This window comes from Harpia harpyja, chromosome 13, assembly GCF_026419915.1.
Source record: "Harpia harpyja isolate bHarHar1 chromosome 13, bHarHar1 primary haplotype, whole genome shotgun sequence".
Taxonomy (NCBI): Eukaryota; Metazoa; Chordata; class Aves; order Accipitriformes; family Accipitridae; genus Harpia; species Harpia harpyja.
Window position 1 is genome coordinate 1,515,879 of NC_068952.1, and position 21,703 is coordinate 1,537,581.

The window sequence follows — 21,703 nt, forward strand, 5'->3', positions numbered from 1 at the left end:
TTCTGTCGTCGGTACTTTGACTGTGGAGGCTTGGCTGGCGTGGATGGACTTGTCAATGTGGGGAGGAATAGCTCCTTGTTACGCAAACACCATCTAGGATGGCTAATAACGTTCACATGAGTGGGCTGCTGAGCCGCCACGATGACGAAGCCACCAGGACCTCCACCTCAGAGGGCCTGGAGGAGGGGGAGGTGGAAGGGGAGACCCTCCTGATCGTCGAGTCCGAGGACCAGGCTTCGGTGGATTTATCGCACGACCAGAGCGGGGACTCTCTGAACAGCGACGAAGGTGACGCGTCCTGGATGGAGGAGATGTCCTATTACTGCGAGAAGTGCCAGAAGTGGATTCCAGCAAGTAAGCCTGCCGGTTGTGTTACGTCTCGCTCACGTTGCCGCGGTTGTTGAGTGCAAGGTGGTTACGCTGTCCCGCGTACCTGTTTTACTGGGCAGCGCCTTGTTTAGCTGTGTCCCGTCCTATGTTGGAGGAGAAAGGCTGTCTTGGCATTGCTTGGAGCCCCGCAGCCTGATGCCAGCGGTGTGCGTTACAATCCATGAACTGTATGGGTGTCCGAAGCTGGTATTCCCTGTAAAGAAATGGGACTGGCGTCTTTAATTAGTAGAGAACAAGGGTACGACTTCAGAAACACGCACGCCCTCCCCGAGCCTTGCCGCTGGCATATTTAGGGGACTTTGGCCAAGCAACTTGGCCCCTGTGCTCACTTGGATAAAGATAATGACCCTCGGTGCAAAGCTCTGTGGAGGAAAAGGGCTTTGGGATGGTGTTGCTTTTTCTTTTTTTTTTCTGGTCAGTTTGTCACATCTGTGGAGCATATGGCTAAATCTCAACCTTCATGGTTTCCCGGTAATGTGAATTTAAGTTAGTTTTCACAGAAGCGTGTCCAGCCTGTAGCAGCTAGCTCTGGGAGGCGTTTGCAGCAAGCTGCAGAACTCGATCCCTCTGCTACTGCTGCTTGACATTAGATACATGCCGTTAGCAACGTAACGGACTAGACTATACTTTCTAAATTCTGGATTATCGGATCTATTATTAGATCGAAAAGCTAGATATTGCCAAGCACCGGTTGGGTTTTGGTTTTGGTTTGGGGGTTTGTTTTTTTTTAAATTTTTGGTGTTTTTTTATTTTGTGTTTGTGACTCTTCAGGTGGCACCTGCCTTGCAGATGTGTCAGAGCTGCCCTTTTTGCCATCTTAAAATTTGCCAGAAGTTACAGTGTAGAAATCGCCTCTCAAGGCATGTTAGTGAGTGTTTGGATGTTAATGTGGTGGAACCAGCATCATACGATTAAGGTAGTATGCAGTTAAAGGGACATATTAACTTGAAATGCATTAATTAAAAAAAAAAATGGAGCAGAGTTAAAGGTAGCATGAGAGATCTCATCTTACAGCCCTTGATTTAACACTTAATTTGTTTTATTTTACAAAGATGTTCCTCTCTCTCGTTGCTGTGGAACAAATCCAAAGAGCAGAAAAAGCCAATCACAGAGCAACAGTAACTAGATACAAATGTGCAAAGTAAACCAGCTGGAAAAGGGAAATACTGTTCTCTTTGCTAATTGTTCAGTTATATGGATATCAGTTGTCACTTGTGAAAAGCACCAACATGCTCAGACAAATAATCACTTTTTACATTGAATTGCCATGTAGAAATTCTGTCAATCTACTAAGTGTGGGGTTTTTTCCCCCCTCGGACACAGGTGCAACTTTAATAGCTAGATTCTATAATTCATTATGGAAGTAGAGCATCTATTACAAATGCTTGATCTGGTGTCATTATACAGCAAAAGAGATGTCATACTTTTAGAGAAAGACCTTTTGTGTGTGAATTTTCAGAAATCCCGTAGTCTTAACTGTTTCCCTGTCCTGTGATTTTATTTTTTAATTTTTCATATTTGTGTAAATTAACCCCTGGTGAGTTTAGAAGTTCTGATTCATATGATGTCTTTTTTCTCTGCTGCAGAAACATAGAATTAGAGCCTGTAACTTCGGGTTTTACAGGTGGCTGTATCCCAGCAGATCGCTTTTGTTCAGACAAACTTTTATGCAGGGTTAGCTTTACACAGCAAAGCATATGCTGAAGTGCCTTGCTGAGTTGGGATCTAATGCATGAACTGCAGTAAAGAAAAAGTGTTTGCTGATAACATTGGGCTGTTCTTTTGGCTCAAGGAAAGTAGATCTTCCCCTGATAGGAGAAATAAATACCTTAAAGCTTCACACCGTGTCTGCTCCAGTGCATGCCGGAGGCTGCTGTAAACAGGGACTGGCAACCTTACTTCAGTAACAATTCGTGGACAGGGGAAGAGAGAGCTGTAAAGACATGCAGCAGTGAGTGGGAAGATGACATGGAAGAGAATGCTTGTATATTCTGATAGCTTTTGCAGTGGCATACCTTTTTCTAACAGGTCAGCTTTTTTTTTAAGTGGAGTGGGAAAACAGTTATTTATTGAAGTATATAGGTTATCCTGGGGAGCAAGAAGGAATGAGAAATGCAGTGGAAACAAGGAAATCCTTGGCTTTGTACCTGCTTTCAGATGTTAAGTAGAATGCCCCTTTTTATGCCTGTGGTCTTCAGTTGGTCACTGCTGGCTGCTGGAACTGTGAAATGAACCTGCGCCTTCCATCGCAGAGAGTTCTGACGCTTCGTGGGAACTGTCTGGGCCTCTGGACTCTGGGAAAAAGGCAAAAAATACTTTTCTGCCTGATGTTGTAGGAAATCCAAATCTCCTTTGCAGCACTTTTTCCTGTAAAAGGACTGAGAAATTGATTTTTGCCTCTTCATTTTAGGTCAACTGAGAGAACAGCTCAGCTACCTCAAAGGAGATAACTTTTTCAGATTTACTTGCTCTGATTGCTCAGAAGATGGGAAGGAGCAATTTGAACGGCTGAGATTAACATGGCAACAAGTAAGTAAAACGTTTGTGCCAGCAGAACAACCACAGGACTTTCTAAAATTGTTGTTTGTTGTGTATGTGCTACCTAGAAAAGGAGGATCAGGTATAGGTAACATAGAAACATATGCATGAACTTCAGAAATTAATTATCTACGGATTGCCTGCATATTAGAACTTGGGCATTTGGCAGGTAGATTGAAAGATAATCATACAAACCACATTCCTTTTTTTTCTTCTTTTTTTTTTTTTCTTCCCCTTATGTTGCTCATGAATTCGTGGCTTCAGGCAGGTTTGGAAAAGCAAAATGAATGCAATTTGGCTGCTAGGCATGAACAGTTTTTTGTGTATATGAGCAAATGTAAAACTAGTGAGGTGGCAACATACAAACAGAAAGCTTGCCAGCTCCCTGAACACAAAGCTCCAACCTGGCTGCTTACTCATTAGCAGCAGTCCTTGCTGGAATTTGCTATTTCGGTCACTTGCACACCTGAGCAATCAAAATAATTTCCATTATACAGCAACCACCGTATGGGTAGACTGATGTACATCATCTAGCTCTAAGCAGGGCGCTGGAGGGGCAGGCGGGCAGTGCTGGCTCCCTCGGCATAAAACGAATTTGACCAGGCAGTAGCTGTTGCTCAGCATTAAGTGTTTCCACATGCTGAGCATCGGGCGGTATGCGCGAGACATCTATTTGCATCCTTTGGGACAGTAGTGGTGTGTTGTCTCGTAATAGATGATTTAAAACATCAGTTGTAACTCCTACAGTGCTTTCTCCTGGTGCCCAGTGCAGGGGAAAAGGTTGGCGTAGCAGTCTGTGGCTAGCAGACCAGCAGAGGTTCAGCACGTTACAGATCTGGAGAGCAAAGGCTGCTAGCATTACAGCCGGGTCTCTTCAGAGTGGCATGGGGAAGGGACAGACAAAATCAAAATGGGTGAGGAAGAAAGTTGACTAGTGAAGAGACCATCTCCCTAGGCTTCCAGCAGCCAGAGCTGCTGCTGCTGCTGCTTCTGGGTAAGTCGAATTGAGGGAAGTGGTCAAATCAACTTCTCTGACGTAGGAAAAATGGGGACAGTGATTTCTGGATTTTTTTCAGGGTATGTGGCCTCAACAGATCCTTCTCTTTAGCCAGTTGAGAAGAGAATTGGTTTTGAAGTCCTGAGACACTGTCCCACCTGACTTAAAAACCACAAAGTCCTAGATAAATAGTTATGAAACTAAGAGGGGTTGCGAGGCAGAGATAGGGTCCAGGGAACATTAAAGCTGTCTGTATTTCCTCATTTTGGCATCTTCAGCAATGCATTCCAGAAAGCTATGGCCCACTGCGAGGAGACCCAACTCCCTACGAAAAACACATTTCAAACTTCTCTGACAGTGAAGAACAAGTCTCTATTGGAAGTAGTATCCATCCGAGGCTGTGTGATTGTTGAAAGATGGTCCCAGCCCAGCTGATTTGAGTTGTATTCAAATGAATTGGGTAAATGTAATTAACAGTTGATCACCTAGGATTTACTTACAAAGAGGTGTGATATTTGTCAAACCTACCCTTTAGTTTAGGTGTGTAATAGGTGAGACTGAATTTGGTTGTGAAACACAAGTGAGCTGTAAATTGATTGTGTTTAATGAAAATCACCTGGAGACAACTTATTTCTTATAGACAAACTTAATTCTTGCATACCCAGAACAATTAGTAGATATGTAATTTTACAGAGAGTTTACGGTCTGTACAGTTTGAAATGTAACAGTAAGTATCTAGAAGGACTGTGGTCACTACCTTTGTGATGGATCAGATAGTGGGTTTACTTGTGACCATTTTTTTTGAAAGACTTTTTCCCTACCTCCACACTACATTCAGACCCCAGTTGTGATATAATTCATTTCTACAGCCGCTGCAAAAGCTTGTATCTCAGCATAAACCTGCATAACTAGGCAGCTTGTTATTCCCTTGGGATGGAGCAATCTCTGGGAGAATGTGCATCTAACAATAGAAAGACGAGAACGGGCAGCATGAAAGCAGGAAAAAGATGGATTGCAGAAGTTGCCTGTGAGATGTTGCAAAAATAAGATATTTATGAGGGAGCAAAAATTTGTGTGTGTGTGGCGGCTGTGGGGGGCAGTTCAGCAGATGAAGCAGAAGAGATTCACTTGTATCCAACACTTTCTGTTCCAGGTTGTCATGCTGGCAATGTACAATTTGTCTCTGGAAGGAACAGGCCGTCAGGGGTACTTCAGATGGAAAGAAGATATTTGTGCTTTTATTGAGAAACACTGGACTTTCTTATTAGGGAACAGGTAAAGACGTGATGCTTCCCTGAGGGTCCGGTTGGTGAGCCAAAGGAATTAAAACCTGTTATACAGGTGGACAAGAATCCTGGTTAATTTGGTGATGTCTCTTTTGAGCCTTACTGGTGAGAAAACTGGAGGATTTAATATTGAGAACCTGAATGTAGGCATGAAGGGTACTCTTGAGAAAGAATAAGCATTTCTTAATGGGGGAAAAAAACCCCAAGATGTCACACAAAAGCAATGTAAATGCATATATTTTGGATTATTTCTTATTTTCCTTTAGGTAGTGTATGAACCTGCAAAGCCTTTGAGTCTTTCTAAATAGTCACAACGGATGGGCTAGTCCTGATGTCACTGGGCTTTAAAGAAAAAAAAGAGGTCCAGCAAAGTACCATGTTACTTGGCTATAACGCTTGCAGGGACCAAGTTCTCCAAAAAGGAAAATTGGGCCTCATTGGGCCTTAGATTGTTTTGGATCTTAATAAAATAGCTTTTACATAGCAGGCATTACAAACCACTGAAATGTTTTTCAGTGTGTGTAAAGAAAGAAGCTGCCAGAGGAAGAACCCTTCTCATAAAGGGCAGCCTTCGCGGCACGATAAGTCGTGTGCTGTATAGACGAACAGTATATTTTTTCTGAGCGTGCTGAAGCTGTGTCAAACCCAAATTTCACTGTTAATGCACGCGCTACGGAGGCAGGGAGGGAACTGAGCAAGCCTTCGAAGTTGTAGATTTGATTGACTTCATAGCTTCTTTTCTTCCCCGGGGATTTCTCTGTTGTAAGATCTGGCCTTTCTGCCCAGCCAGCTTTGCTCTTTGGCTTTGCTTTCATTGCTGGTCTGTCCCTCCTTGCTCTGTTCTCAGAAATGTTAGTATTTGTCCTCTCTGGAAACCACGGGGACTTTGACAGGAAGGCAGCTGGATGGCCCACTGTCCCTTGCTCAGGGAGCCACCACCTCCCAGAGTTTGCTGCTGCCTTTTGAGACCTGTCCTGGCAACTGGGCACTCCTTACTCTTGATTAAAATTCAGGTGAAATGATCACTGGCCTCAGATATAGTCTCCCCACTTGCCTGGACAGGCCACTGATGGAGCAGGGACAGCTGAACTGTATGTGTAGCAGTTCAAGGTGTGCAATGCTTTACTTCCTCGGCATACTAAAATACAGCTTATCCAGACTTACTCTAACGCTCTGGACTCTGATCTGGGGCACCTGAGTTTAATCCCCCACATTTGAGGGTCAGTACCCCAAGGTGTGTAATTGCAACACTCGGACAGCAGCGAATACCTGCTCGGCCAAGCTCAGCCCGAGTACTGAAGTTTTTTCCATGGAGGTGTGCAAAGGCAAGAAGGAATCCTGAGGTCCTGTGCAAATACAGGTTTAGACTCTACACCGTGAACCTAATTCTCCAGTGTCCAAGGGAGTACCACAGTTACTGGCTACAGGGGCAATTTTTTAAGATTTCTTCTCACTTCTTCCCTAAACGACATCTTAGTTAGCCCTGTGACCAGGAACAAAAAGTGCTCAGATGCCCAGTACACTGCCCTGCAGAGTGAAAGGCTTAACTGCAGCTCCTTGCCTCCAAGTGGCCAAAAACGTGCTTCAAAAATAGTTCAGTGAGTGTGGCTGATGGGTACGTTGACTAGTAGGGATCCTCTTCCCCATGCTGCAGGAGAGGTTTGATGGGAGAAAACCCCAAGCAGAGGCAGAGCTCCAGTACATATCGCATGCATGCGTCCGTGGGACAAGCATACATACCCTGTTACCTTGCCATTTCCCGCAGCTCCATTGTCTTCAGTGATTTATTTCTCAGATCCCTAACTGTGCTTCTCTGCAGCGCCTGACAAGGCGGCAGCTACGGAGGGCAGAGCGGTCGGATCCCAACCCCCTTTGTGAATTCAGCCTTAGGGATCCTGTCCTACAGCTCTGGGCTCGTGCTTTGCTAAATGAGATCTCAAAGTAGTCAAGGCAGGCATTTAAATTAAGTTTGTCTTTCCTTCTGTGTGAAGTGAGACCTTTATTACTACCTTTCCCTTGCCTCTCCCATCCTGTACACCCAGAGTCCTGTTTGCCGTCTTCAGTAATGGAATAGGGCTCTGCAGTGTCAGGTCAACACAGCCATCACTAGGATCCTGTTCCCGTTCTTGTATCGTCAAATTGTTAACGAAGGTAGCAACGTCGGCATTTGAAAGCTGGAGGTTCCAGTGGCAGGGTAGACCTCTCCTCTGTAGGCTCAGCGTATGGCGGCGGCTCATTGACAAAACAAAAATTGCGTCTTGCCATGCTGCATTTGCATGGCATTCATGGAGCCTACGTACGCAGCGCTTTGTGCATCAGAGCCCACCAGTACACCGTAGTTTGCCCTTCAGAGTGGTTGTTTGAGAAGAAATTAATTAATCTTTCGCCTCTTTGAGGGTGGGGGGGTAGGGAGTACGTCATCCCCCTGCATCAGTGCCAGTGGCAGGAGCACTCTGCCCTTTCCATCCTGATGGAGGGAGGAGGCTTCAGGATGAAAATCCAGCTGGTGAATGGGGACCTAACGCTTGGTTTCCCCTCGCCCACCATAGGAAAAAGACCTCAACATGGTGGAGCACAGTTGCTGGCTGTCTCTCTGTGGGAAGCCCCTTGTTTTTCCGCTCAGGGGCACAGGAGTTTGGAGAACCGGGATGGTGGAAACTGGTTCATAATAAACCCCCAACAATGAAACCTGAAGGAGAGAAGCTGTCTGCGTCTGCACTAAAGGCAAAAGGTAACTCTTTCCCCAGTGGTGTGTAGGTTCCAAGCTGGGCCAGAGCTGGAAGACGTGAGAGGATTTTACTTAAAACCATGTGTTTGTGTGCATGGACAGTTTCTTAGTTTTGCTCTGCTGTAATGGTTGACTTCAGAGGACTACAGTGCATATACTGTAGTGTGAGAAGCCTGTTTTATTTTATTACCTTTTAGCATTGTGCTGACTGATTTAAAGACTTTTGAGATTTTTGCAGGGTTTTTTTTTAGCTGAAATCTACAATTTCGCTGCTCCTCTTTACCCTGGGGAGGGTGTTTTATCTTTTGTCACTAGATGCAAATTCCCTTCTGTGCAGAGGAGCAAGACTGGGGCTTTAATGAGGCTTTAGTGGTGCATTGGCGTTATGCTACATGGCCCAGAGTGCATTTCTTGTATCTATTGAAAACACATCGTCTAAGATTTGTAGTCGATGTGTTTTTATGACCGTATAGTATGTATCCAGTGACTGGAGGAGCTCAGGGTCTGTTAGAATAAGTAAACTACTTCTTCAGCAGCTTCAAAGCCACCTCTGGATCCCATCATTACTGTGGAAGGACTCAGGAAGCGGGTAAGCCGCAATCCAGTCGAATCGGCCATGGAGCTGAAGGAGAAGAGATCTCGCACTCAGGAAGCCAAGGATATTCGGAGAGCCCAGAAGGAGGCAGCCGGCTTCCTGGACCGGAGTACTTCCTCCACTCCCGTTAAATTCACCAGTCGAGGCCGTCGTCCCGATATCGTCCTTGAGAAAGGAGAGGTGATCGACTTCTCCTCCTTGAGCTCTTCAGATCGTACTCCTCTGACTAGCCCTTCTCCTTCCCCATCTCTGGACTTCTCTGCTCCTGGCACTCCAGCCTCGCATTCAGCTACTCCCAGCCTTCTCTCAGAAGCAGATCTCATCCCAGATGTCATGCCACCACAGGCTCTGTTTCATGGTAAGAGACGCCACGTATTTGTTTAATAATGAGCCGCATGTAGTTGTCTAGGAAGATGTTAAAAAAAAAACCTCCCAATGAGCTGCATGGTCTTTTCAAGATCAGACGGAAAGTAACCGGTAATCTGTTTGTCTTAGTTACATGTAAGTCTTGATTAATTTTCCATAGTTGTATAGCCAGCTTCTAAGGGCAGAAGAAACCACCGTTATCATCTTCTGAGGGATCCTGAATAAACAGTGGGTAGAAGATTTCACCTAGCAACTGCTGCACCGCTCTGCATAAGCATTTCACTACAACACAGATTACACTGTTAGATAGCAATTCTAATTTTGTCTTGAATGTTTTTAAATGGAAGAAATTTTATTCTCATGGTAATGTTCCACTAGTTTTGTAATTTTGAACACGCCGATTAACAGATGCTAGATTTCAGTCAGGTTGCAAAGTAGTGATGCAGGCTGAATGCTGTTAGTTCCTTAAGGAGCCAGACCTCAATCTAATCGGTAAAGTAGAGAATAAAGCAATTCTTGATGGAAAGAAGAATAGTCAGGTTCTGTAGGGGGACAAATCCTGTGCTTCTGTAACTCCTAATTGTTCCCTCAGATTAAACAGAACTTCTCCAGGGTATGCTAGCTGAAGATATAGCTCACCAGCTTGACCATCTGATCCCCAGTCTTCAGGAATTTTCAACAATTTCACATTTGTCAAAGGGCATGAGCTTGCAGCTCAGGAGTGCTATGTTTTCAGCTGCCAGACTGGAAGACACCTTAGGAGCAGGATTGATTGTGTGTCCTGAAATTGGACTCCTTACAGTGTCTCCTGTCCAAAACCAGGAGGTCCAGAAGTATATAGAAAATGGAGTGTGTTGGGTAGACCCACATCATTTCTCCTTAGCAGAAAAGTCCTGTGACAACCCTTTTTGAAATGGGGCTTTGATGTTGACGTTTTTTTCCTGGATTATTTTGATCTGTTGAACAGATGATGAGGAGATGGAAGGAGATGGAGTCATAGACCCAGGAATAGAGTACGTGCCCCCTCCCAGTGGGACAGCCGGTGCCGGCACTGTGATAGCAAGTAGAAAAAAAGTGAAGACAGCTGAGCAGATCAAGCAAGAAGTGGAGAGTGAAGAAGAAAAAACAGAAAGGATGGAAGGTGACAGTGAAGATCCTGAAGAGTCAAACGCATCACTGCAGGTGAGGGGGCGAGACAAGAGGAAGCCACAGCTGGAGAAGGATGCTAAACCCAGAGCTCCCAAGCATACCTCTGTTAGCATCTATGAGGAAAAGCTGCTGCTGAAGCGACTGGAAGCCTGTCCCAATGCCATGAGCATGACCCCAGAGGCCCGGAGACTGAGGCGCAAGCTGATCGTCAGGCAGGCCAAAAGGGAAAGAGGACTGCCGCTCTTTGACTTGGACCAAGTTGTGAACGCTGCACTGCTCTTGGTTGATGGGATTTACGGAGCCAAAGAAGGAGGTGTTTCCAGGTCCCCAGCAGGGCAAGCGACGTACAGAACTACTAGCCAGGACTTCAGGATCTTGGACAGATACCAGGTGAGCGTTTCCAAATCTAAGTGAGCTTTTGGCGCTGGTTATTTTAGAGCTTTTGCTGCAGACAGCGGTGTCACCTTCAGGTTATCTGACTCCCAAAGTGAGAAGGATTATGTGAACAAGACTCATTTTGACTTGGGGCTGTGTCCCCACCAATGATCTCACAAGCCCCTTTCTTCTTGGGACATGCTCGTACAGCGCAGCTGTCTGTCGGTGTCAGCAACACAAATGTTTATGTATTTGTACTCCAGCCCTGCCCAAACGCTGAAGGTGGATGCCGGGAAGTACCCAAATAGGCGGTTGCTCTTTCATGCTCTGTAGGAGGGAGATCACCTGCAGTGCTTTTCTGAGTGATGTGTGCAGCTCGTAGGTTTGGGTGCTAAATCTGAGAGCGCACAGCAGAGTCCTCTGCGGTGGGACCGTCATGCTGTGGGTCCAGTCCATCCTGTCCCATTGAAGGGCCCTTGTTCTCCCTCTGTTGATATGATTCCCCTGTGTTAAGTCATTGACTAATCCTCCTGAAATGTTCTGCGTTTTTTTGTACATGTAGACGATGCTGCCTGCCATGAAGGGATATCGACAGCAGACAACGAAGTTTCTGTATCGACTGGTAGGCTCAGAAGACCTGCTGACAGACCACAGTATTGTCAGTCCTTACACATCCCGTGTCCTGAAACCTTACATCAGGTACAGATGGTCAGAGGTTGAATTTGCTCTTGGCTTGTGAACCGACAGCCCACGGAGAGGACACCTTTCCTGGGCAGTGCTCCTCACTCATCCTTGAAGTACAACCCAGTATACTATGGTAGGGCTGAAAGGATAGTGTTTTATTTAGCCGAGTAGTTAAACTGGCTCTGCGTTGGGAAGGGGAATCTCCAAGAGAGGACAGGGCAGAGAGGGAATCACCGTAGTCATTCAATGCAAGTTGCACCTGCTTTTGGGTCAGAACCATGATTTCCTTGCCTTTGCTATAAGGAGAGGCTGGCTTGGTGTGCTGCTGCTCCGGGAGGTGTCCTGGCCTCCGACACAAGGGTGTTTTTGCTGAGCTGGGTGCTGTTTTCCCACATGAATGGAAGAGACTGTTCTTTTGTTCCAAGTTGAGCGTGTCAGAAAATATTTCATGGGCAGTACCCATTCAGCTGCAGTGGCAGTTATTGTTGCTCACTTGCTTTTTGTGTTTGCTTTTCATGTTACTGGCAGGCGCGATTATGAGACAAAGCCCCCAAAACTCAGGCTGCTGGCAGAAATCCGGGCGTATCCACACAGGAATGATCTCAACTGGAAGGCTGAGCCAGAAGCACCCGTTGATTACTGCTATGTTCGCCCTAATCACATCCCCACTATAAACTCCATGTGCCACGAATTCTTCTGGCCTGGTAAGATTCCTTCAACGCTTGGTTTTCTAAGAAGGAAGTAGTTTTGTTCAGAAAAAATATTCTTGGGCCAAATTTTTCTTCAGTTGGTGTCTGGCTCGGTTCTTAGAAAACCATTATCTGATGTCATAGGAATGCAGTTGAGATGGAGACGTGGGTTTGGTGTCTTTGTCTTTTGAGATCATTTAGAACTGGGCAATTAGGCCCTAATTAGCACAGCACTTAAAGAAATAGGTTGTTTTGGGTAACACCATTGATGCCAATAGGAGTAGTCAGTTACTAAAATTAAAGCGTCCAATGAAACGTTTTGCAGAATCAGGGGCTGAAGTAGACAGTTTTATGCCAGAGATCTACTGCTCATTAGCTTCATGAGAAAGTTTCTTCCTAGCAGCCATAAGCTGGATATGTTGTTGGAGCGAAGTTTTGGAATCGCACTTACAACTCCAAGCTTCACTGCGATGTCCTTTATTTCTTCAAGCCTCAGTATCTGCAAGGTATGGGAAAGCTTGGGTATCGATTTTTCTGTGTAATTTCTTGAACTGTAGGCTCTTTGGGGACAGTGGCTGCCCTTTATGGGGAAAGTTATGAGCCTGTAGTCTTTAGTTCTTCTGAAATAATAATAGTGATGTTCATCTACTGCATGGATCAGCTTCTGATCAGCAAACAACGCGGCAGACAAATTTAGAAAAGCACAGTACAAACAGTACACACCTTAATTCCAAGTAACTGTTTGCTTTACGTTTTGATTTGCAGATAGTGTTTCAACAGGGTTTGTAGTTCAGCAGCGCTCATATGCTGCAGTCAGGATCGGAGCTCTTTGTGCTACTCATTGTCCAAATTGTACAATTCAGGGGGAGATAAAGTGGCATACCTTCCCTTTCACAAGCTGTTTTGGAGCTCTTGAGAGACACTTGCAATCCCAACAGAGGTTGAACCTCTTTGTCACAGTCTTTCCTCTTCTGATAACGCATTTGAAGTTCTGGCCAAGTTGGGTCGCACCTTCATTAAGTTCTTCAGGACTCACCCTGTTTTATTTAATGTAAGGAGCGTGGGTGTGTTCCACCTGACTGTGAACTGCTCATCATTAAATCAGAAAGCTGACACTCCCATCAGTCTCCAAACAGGAATCAAAATCTCTTCCATGGTGTAAATTTTCTGAGGCTGGGATTATATGATGCATTGCACCTTGATTCTGTTTAGCAGGAGGGGTAAGCGAGGAGGTGATACTTCAGGAGATAAAGCACAGTGTCTTTGTGGATGCGAAGGGTTTAGCTTCACAACGGGCTGGTACAACTGAGGAGGGGGTGGGATATGCAGCTGGGAGGGCATCATTAAGCTAGCACCCTTGTTCAGAGAAATGGCTGTAATTCCGCCTAAGTTTAGGCATCCGAAGCACGTGTGCTTGGGGAATGCTGTCGTCAGTAAATGACATCTTAGGTGTGCTCAGTTGCCTTCTAATAGCGATGCTCTCATTGACTGAATTCTTAAGTTTTAGGCGCTTCACCAGGTGGGGTGAGTGCAGGCCTTAGTTCTTGCGCCTCTCCAAATCCTTCCCGTCAGAGCTGCTCTTGTTTCTCACAAGGCAGAAACAAGTTTGCAGGTAGTTACCGCAAATGAGCTGATGTGAAGCAAGATTCCCCCTTGTCTCTCACGGTATCTTGTGCCTTCATGCCCTAACGGGAAACATCTCCTGAGCAGACAAGTGGTAAACCATACTGAGCTAAGCATCTTCCTACAGGAATAACTGCGTGCTGAGGGGACGGCACCATTTCATAGACGCCAGTGTGCTCAGGGCAATGTAGCGTTCCTGTACAGACACGCTGTAAGGCACTTCACAGTCAACGGCAGCCTTGAGATAATTAACGTGGCTCCCTATTGCCAATCGATTCCTCCCACGTCTTACTCCACCCAGCTTACTCTCGAGCAAGAAAATAATTCACCCGCTTATTTGTGCCTGGTGCCTTATGAAGTCTTGCATCTCATCAAGAGTGATAAACATTACTGGAAAACATACTCTGCTATTTTGTTACACCACGTTCCAAATATATCTGCGATTGCCAATTTGAGGCTGAAACTAACATTTATGGCACAGCTCCGCTATGCCTTGCACCTCATTTAGGGCCTGTCCACACAAATTACCAAGCAGTCTTTTGTGCCTTGAACTGCACTGCTTGGCCCTAACATGCTGTGTGGCTGCTCTTAGGCTGCAGCAGCAATGCGATTAGGCAAGGTAACAAACTCCGCTCGCAAGTCACCAGCCTCAGGTGTTTCTGTCCAGCCTCTGACTCACAGAAGCACCACTGCCCGAGAGCCTGCTTCACGCCCCAAATGAGGGAATTTGCATGCTAAAAGCAAATGTTTTGATAGTGTTGAAAGCTGTGGTCGGGTTCACAGTGCAGCTCCGCAAAGAGCTGAGTGTGCACAAGAGGAAGCAGCGGGAGCTGAAGGCCAGGTAGAGAAAAGAGATAGGAACCCTTGGCAGGTAATGCTACTAAAGCTGAAGCTCGGTTTCATGTCTGCTGCGTCTGGAGAGAGTTTGCAGGAAGAACGGGATGGTTCACCCGGTGTATCAGGCTCCAAATCACCCCCTTTGCTCGTCTGCAGGCAGGTCCTCGGCATTTGCTGACTGGAATGGGAATGGTGTACACCAACCTGGTGCTGGCCCTGCCCGGGTGAAATGAAGCAGCAAACCCTTATCCATTAACGTCACTGCAGCCCTTAGGAGCCCCGGGCAAGGGGCACAAACTTACTAGGACCCAATCCAGCAAACAATTGCACGTGCATATTTAGAACTGGGTCCTTAGCAGAGTCTGCTGATATGGCTCAGAGTAGAAACCATGGAAAGATTAGTTGGGTGCTGAGATCATGTGATTTTTTTTTTTTTTTTTTTTTTTTTAAAACTACCCTGGTTTAGAGAACGTGCTCTTTGAGTTTTAGTTTCATCCTTGAGTCATTTGGGAAGAAATCAGCTTTGTTAATTTCTCCGTGCAAGAATCCCCACTAGTAAGCAGGTCTCATTTTGTCTGTGTGTTTTGTTGAAGCATCTTTCGATATCGGAGCTTTGAAATAAAGGTAAAAGGAAGGTATCAAGTGAGTGTTTCTAAAAGTCCTTAAACCCCTGAATTTCCGTGCAAGTGTGACACTTTTCTTTTGGTTTGCAATGCTTTCAACTGCTGTTTCTCTCTTTCTCCGTAGGAATCGATTTGTCAGAATGCCTGCAGTATCCAGACTTCAGCGTTGTCGTCCTTTACAAGAAAGTTATCATTGCCTTTGGCTTTATGGTGCCAGACGTGAAATACAATGAAGCTTACATCTCTTTCCTGTTAGTTCACCCTGAGTGGAGAAGAGCTGGGATTGCAACCTTCATGATTTACCATCTTATCCAGGTAATGAAAAAGTCCCATGTCTCTGCTGAAGAACCAGGTCTCCCTTCCTCCTTGTGTGTACACACGCAAATCTTAGAGAGTAAGTAGTGTTGTGTTCTTTCCTTCTGGCTCTTTCCCCTTGCCCTTTCTCTGTTTACACACCTGCATGGATTGTCAGCAGCCTGTGTGAACATTTATGGGGGGAAATAACCTCAAAAGCAGAAACTAAAATGTATTTAGAAGAATAACCATCCTGGTCAGGTCCTCAGAATTAGTGAGATATTATAGACTTAAACTGTCTTGGGATTAACTTTGTGTTCTTCAGTGGTCAGTAGTTCACATAACAGTAATACTGTAAATTTGGGGTTTAAAGGAGAAAGTGAGAGAATAGTGGGGAGGTTCAGTTAGAATCTATTGCAGCTTTCTTGGCTACACCTGGAGGTTTATTCCGTGACCAAGGTCGTTGCATTAAATCACTTTCTGATCTTAATCATTCTCTTTCACTTTTAATACTCTGGTTCAAATCCAGCTGAGTTGAAGATAAAGAATAAGTGTTTGCAACCGCATTCAAATTTGTTCAAACTAGCTTGTACTGGGCTTTGTTCCACAGGGACACTTGGGAAAATTAGTCTGAGCTAACTAAACGGGTGGTATTAAAGTAGTTAAACTTCATGAAATCTCTGAATGAATACTGTTATTCAGGTGGCCTTAATTCCATTCACTTTCTTGAATTAAATTGCAGGAAAGCCAGCTTAATTTTGAGTAAGGATGCAGACAGATGTCCTTTTCAGACCCCAACTGTGCCTCTTCAGGGCCCACAGTTGTACCACTCCCTGAACTCTCTTGGCAGAGCTGCCAGTGTGAAACATTCCTTAACTTGTTTTAGTCGAGATGAGCTGCACTAGCAAAAACTCGCCATTGAAACTGTTTTTCCTCATACTCATTTGGCTGAAGAGAGGTAGGGAGTGCTGGCAGAGCCTTGGGAACAGTGATCTGTACCTCGGAAAAGCAGTTTCCACTGAGAGTAGCTCTTCTGGGCCACCTGAGAGTAACTCTCCTACCTACACAGCTCTCTGCAGTGTCCACCTCTCTTTGCTCTACGTGTTAACACAGGCCACTAACCAATCTACTTTAAATTCACCCCTTACAATTCCCGAGCATCTCTGTGTAAAGTGTTTAAGTAAATTGCCCTCAACTGTAGTCTGTTGATGTGAGATGTCAACACCTAGTGAGAACAGGCGCGAGCGATGCGCCAAGGTTTGCAGGGATCCAGCAGCTGGACTCATGTCTCTGCAGCAGAGCTGGGAGGTGTTGGCAAGTCAGCTGTAGAAAAGGATCTCAGCGTTTTGTAGAATGTATCACAGCCAATTAACCTAATTCTGCTTGCAGGTAGACTAGCATAAAATTAGCATGTTGAGAAGAGCCAGGCAGGTTGGAGGCTGATTAGGTTCACTAGCAATGAGAGATCACCATTGTACATTCGGCTCGCATTAGATTTATTTTTCCATTGCTGACTATTTGTCAGTGGTAGGAGGCATTTAGTCGTGTAGGAGAAGAAATGGTGGTTGTGACTTTTTGTTCCTCAATCGCGAGATTGTATGTGCTGGTTCGTAGCCTGCTTGGGCTGACACTGGGGTCTGCTCTCTGTAGCTAGAGCCACTTTCATACACTGTTTGGATAAAGGGTAATTCTCTGTCTCTTGGATCAGCATGCTGAGTTTGGGGATGAATTCTTGGGAACAGCATAATCTAACAGAAAATGTGTTGATGCAAATGGTGCCTCGATGCTGGGTTTGTTGTCAGAAGTTACCCTCTAATGCATCCGGCCCAGAGGACCAAACTGCATCTTCTTAATAATCTCATTCCAACTACCTTTTCCCCAAAATGGCTCCTGATTATATTTTTTTCCTTCCCCCCCCCCCCCCCCCCGCTTAAATCCCTGTGAGAGCTTTCCCTTTGAATGATCTACCTTGGAAATTTCCTAAAGGGTGTTACTGTTCCCACTTAGAGTTACAATCCATTCAATATACATAGAATGCTATTAAAACACAAGATGAAAGCAGGAAAAAATTATTATATCGGCATCTTTATCAGAGCGCTGCTGGTTAGAATAATCTGGATCTTTAAAGTAACTTCAGCCATGCCATTTGCTGTCTGAACTGAATTCCCTGCCTTCTCAGGAGGCGAGCGCTGTGCCCTGAAGGATGGGAGAGGAGCTGGGTGGGATAGACAGGAATTCCAGCGTGACAGCCCAGAGGTGCGCTGGGGCTGCTTGCGCGGTCCCAGAGAGCTCAGCTCTGTTTGCTGATGGGGAGGAGCACGGCGCCTGATCCTCTGGCATGTTTTGTCTTTTCTTCAGGCCATTGTTAATAAGTATTTGAGATCAGTGCTGTATACCGAGATTATTTTTAATTAACAATTACTTAGCAATTGACAATGGAAAGCTGACAAATTATAATCCAAAACCTGCTTTCATTGTCAGAGAGTCCACGTTTCCCAGAAACAAAGGCTTAGAGGAACAGCAGCGCTCCCTTCGCCTTTCAGCTGTTGCTATGTGTGGTAACTTCTGTGTCGAGGCCTGTGATTTTCTCACATTTCCTCAGTAACTTAAATACTTGAACTGATGAAGCTCTTCACCTCCGCATTCCCCCAGAGGCTGTCTCATTCTCTTGCTCTGATTCTTTTTTTTTTTTTTTTTCCCCCTCCCTTGGCAGACCTGCATGGGCAAAGACGTAACCCTTCACGTCTCTGCAAGCAACCCTGCTATGCTGCTCTACCAAAAATTTGGATTTAAGACTGAAGAATACATTTTGGATTTTTATGACAAATACTATCCCTTGGACAGCAAGGAGTGCAAGCACGCATTCTTTCTCAGGCTGCGGCGCTGATCCGTCCGAGCTGTCTGGGGGTCTGCGAAAAGCCCAATCAGTCAAGCAAAGAACTACCACAGCTTTCAGCGGAGGACGTTGGCTGCCACGTGAGAGCTGCAACGCACCAATGCCTTTATTCCTAGGACTTCGAATATCAACAGTGCTATGTTGTGTGCTGAAAGTGCAATCCAAGAGGACTGATTCCTACCCTCCAAGGGGAGAGGCCTGGAAATGCCAACCGGGACATGCTGAAACCACTGGAAGACTGAAATTCTTTATGGGGAGTTTTCCTGCCACTGTTACTTTGGAGAGCCTCATTGAGAAACAAACAAACAAACACCCCCCCCCCCCAAATACTTGTCACTTCAGAGGGGGCGCATGGATTTCAGACTTTGAAACCTATCCAGGAAAAGCCGCGGGGTTTTTGTTTCTCTTTTTGTTTATGGGAAATGAATGTCTAACTTAAATCATCCACAGTGTTTCTGTGATTTGATTGCTTTGTTAGGAACCTTGTGTCTTGAATCTATGAAGGGAAATAAGATATTGGTGCATCTAGCTGGATGCTAACTTTAGGAAAGCTCTACACATGCCAGAACAGCAATACTGGAGCCACGTTTTAGGAATAATGAAGAGCGTGTGAACTCATGTGATCCCGAATGGAAGGCTCAGAGGAGATGTCTTTTCTTCTGCTCCTTCCCTACTGCCTTCCTTTCCCCTCGTTGACCCTGTGCTCAGTGTGAAGTTCTTGTAGTGCGCAGTGTTTTGTGTTCAGGAACAAGATGTCAAGCGGGTTTGTAGCTAGGCGAGGTAGGACACAACAGCTGCCAAATCAGCTCTTTGAAATCTTACAACCTATCTGTCAGTTGTTGATGCTGCAGATCAGCCCTTTGGGCACACCTCTAACCACAGAGCCAGCCTCGCAGGCTCCGGCATCCACCTCCTCCTGCTACCGACGCTCTGGCTAGAAGAAACCCAGAACAAAAAGTCAGTGGTGATGTTTGAAATGCTCTGGTTTATAGAAGCAATCTGTTTGGAGCTTGGAGGGAGGAGAGCGTAAATGTGGGCCAGTTCCAGTTCTTGAAAGCATCTAGGCTGTGATTTCATGGCTTTATGTGTAAGTAAAGAGGAGAGCAAAGAATAAATAGAAATAACCAAGAATTAAAAAAAGACAAACCCCAAACAGTTTCTGTGGTAGCGGGGTCTAGTCCTCTTACATAGTTTAGCAGCTTTGCTCTCTCCCTGACTTTTATTGCAGATGAACAGTAAGTTGGCAGTTTGCTGTACTGCCTGACCAAAGGTCAGTCCATGCATTTTAAATACGAACCACATCCACTGTGCTGTTCCTTTCACATCAAGCCCCACGGAGAGCTACACAACAAATGTGACTTCTTTGTTCTTAATCCACTGTGTATACCTGTTGGGTGCCTGGCTATAGTAGTAGTTGCCTTAATGGAGTCTTCATTTTGGTAACAGCAGAGAGATGGACACAAAGTATGTTTTTGCGTAGCCAATGTATATTGTCACCAAAACAAAAATGGTGTTAGTGGGAGGGAAAAAGAACCCATCCAAGTGTTGTGTGCCCTAACATCCATGCACATTTCCGCCTGCTTTATGACTATGTGAAAATTTTCGATGTTACTGATGTTATGAGTTAGCTGTACTTGGAAGGAAAAAGTATCTGTCTTTATGAATGGAATTAAAGCCCTTCTCTTGGAAAAGCCTACCTGCAGTCATACTGTTTGTTAAGCTGCCTCTCCATCATCGTATTTCATTGAAATCTAACAAACTCAAGTATGGTTGATAGAGGGTGCAAAGCGTGTGTGTGGGCAGTGGAGCAAGGCAAGAAACTCCTTATTTTTCTACTGGGCATCCACACAGAAGCTGCACACGTGCAGGCCCCAGCAGGCTTTTTCCTTGAAGGTGACTGTGAAGATTTTGAGGAGCTGCTTGTTCTGTGCTTATGCCTCTGTGGCTTTGCCCCTCAGAGGGAGGATGCCAAGTGAAGAAGTTGTTAGAACTGCCCTGGGATTTCTGCTGTGCTGCAGACCGCTTGTTTTATCCAGGCGGTTCATTTACCCTCAGATCCTGGAAGGCAATGAAGTGCCTTTGAGCCTTTGCACCTCAGCCATTTTGGATCTGTCTCTCACCTGGAAAAGTACAAATACCAACATTTGCCTTCTTCAGGGAGACTGGTAAGAATGAGTTCGTTAAAGGTTACGGGGGGGGTGGGGGTGGAGATCAATATTACTGTTCTGCAGGCTGCAGAAACACAAAATCACTTTACAACTTCACAGGTCCACCAGCATTTATGTGGGCATGGTTTGTTTCTTGCTAATTTGCCCATATTTCTTGGAAAATCAGGCAGTTAACTGCTAGACTTGTTGTATCCCACACTCCCAGGACTATAGGCTTAAGTTTTGATCCCTTGGTATTATCTTATGTGGAGGACACTCCACACCCTGTTCCTTAGTGTTGCCTGTGAAAATCTGGCATGGCTTTGAACTGCTTTCCATGAGAACTTTCCCTGTTGATCCTAACAGCTTTGGTGAGAACAGGGTGCAAGCGTGGCTGGCTCAGTGATCACTTTGTTGATGGTCTGGGCAAAGATGAATAGCCGTAACTCTGTGACTTGCAAAGGGATCCCAGCAAACCAGATCTGAAGGACACTGGTGAAGCCTATGGTACCTGTGCATTATTTCCTCTTGGCAACTCAAGCTGTCTGTAAGAGGCGGTTTCTTTTACTCTGCTGGCTGTATGGGTGAGCACTGAGCACGGGGCACTGTTTGGTGAGCAGAAATTCACACCCCACTTTCAGCAAGAGTCTTCTGAGGACAAGAGGTTGAGGCCAGCCTTGTAACAGGCACTGTGTGAAGTCAGGTGTGCAATCTGATAGGGGCTGGCAGCCCTGGGGAAACACGCCAGGGTTGCCAGGGAGCTCTACCTGCCCTCAGTAGGTCACCACCAGAATTAGGCAGCCTTTGGAGTGGCTATAAAATAGCTGCTGCAGCTCCACCTCTCTTTTTATGGCCGCACAGGGACCACTACCAGCCTCCTCTCAAGAGAACGTTTCCTCCCCGAAATGCTGAATAATGAGAAGCCCGAATGGCTCGTAGCAGCTTAAGGCCACTGCTTGAATTGTCACACACAGCTGGCTTTCTCTGCAACGGATGAGGCTCTTCCGAGGCACGCGATGAAACAAACGGTGCTCTTAGCCCTCAGTTTCTCTGCTCTTTGTGCCTCGGAGACCAGTGTGATGAGTTACGTTAGCTGTGATTAAAAAGCCAGCATCTACCCCGCTTAATGACACGATTACTCCACGCTTCCCTGAGCTGTGCAGTGACTGTAGCAGTAATTGCGGTTGCCAAACGCAGCTCAGTTTAACAGAACAAAGTTTTCCTGGAGAATAAAGGTGGAACCTCACCCTTTCCTAATAGGGCAGCAAAGCCCAAACCTTTCCACATGCTTGATACCTCACAACCAGGAAGCTGCCCACTGTGGTCAGCTTATCATGCCTGTTGATCTACAGTAGCTGAGCTGGGTAAATACTGGCATCATTCTGCATAGTAGTCAGTAATTTCGTAGAAGTAATACTTTGCAGTTTACTTTGAAAGAGAAGTCTCTTTCCTGAGAGTCCTGATGTTGCACACATATGTGCCAAAT

At 45.6% G+C, this 21,703-nt stretch overlaps 1 protein-coding gene across 2 annotated transcripts; it reads left to right on the forward strand.

Annotated features, from left to right (window-relative positions):
* Positions 1–56: 56 nt before the first annotated feature.
* Positions 57–19,766, forward strand: KAT14 (lysine acetyltransferase 14). 2 transcript variants are annotated; one of them, XM_052806056.1, is made up of 10 exons: positions 57–354; positions 2,801–2,919; positions 5,079–5,200; positions 7,761–7,942; positions 8,473–8,892; positions 9,868–10,439; positions 10,987–11,123; positions 11,637–11,812; positions 15,005–15,195; positions 17,888–19,766. In XM_052806056.1, the coding sequence occupies exons 1-10, from the start codon at positions 99–101 to the stop codon at positions 18,059–18,061; spliced, it is 2,349 nt and encodes a 782-aa protein (XP_052662016.1). In that variant the 5' UTR covers positions 57–98; the 3' UTR covers positions 18,062–19,766. The 2 variants fall into 2 exon arrangements, with proteins under 2 accessions (XP_052662016.1, XP_052662017.1); XM_052806057.1 differs by having other exon boundaries at positions 8,476–8,892.
* Positions 19,767–21,703: the final 1,937 nt, after the last annotated feature.

Excerpts from the sequence above, each read along its gene's own strand:
- KAT14 (XM_052806056.1), top strand. The coding sequence starts at position 99 with ATGGCTAATAACGTTCACATGAGTGGGCTGCTGAGCCGCCACGATGAC. Across the intron at positions 10,440-10,986 it reads GGATCTTGGACAGATACCAG|ACGATGCTGCCTGCCATGAA; the intron begins GTGAGCGTTTCC and ends TTGTACATGTAG. Across the intron at positions 11,124-11,636 it reads GTCCTGAAACCTTACATCAG|GCGCGATTATGAGACAAAGC; the intron begins GTACAGATGGTC and ends TGTTACTGGCAG.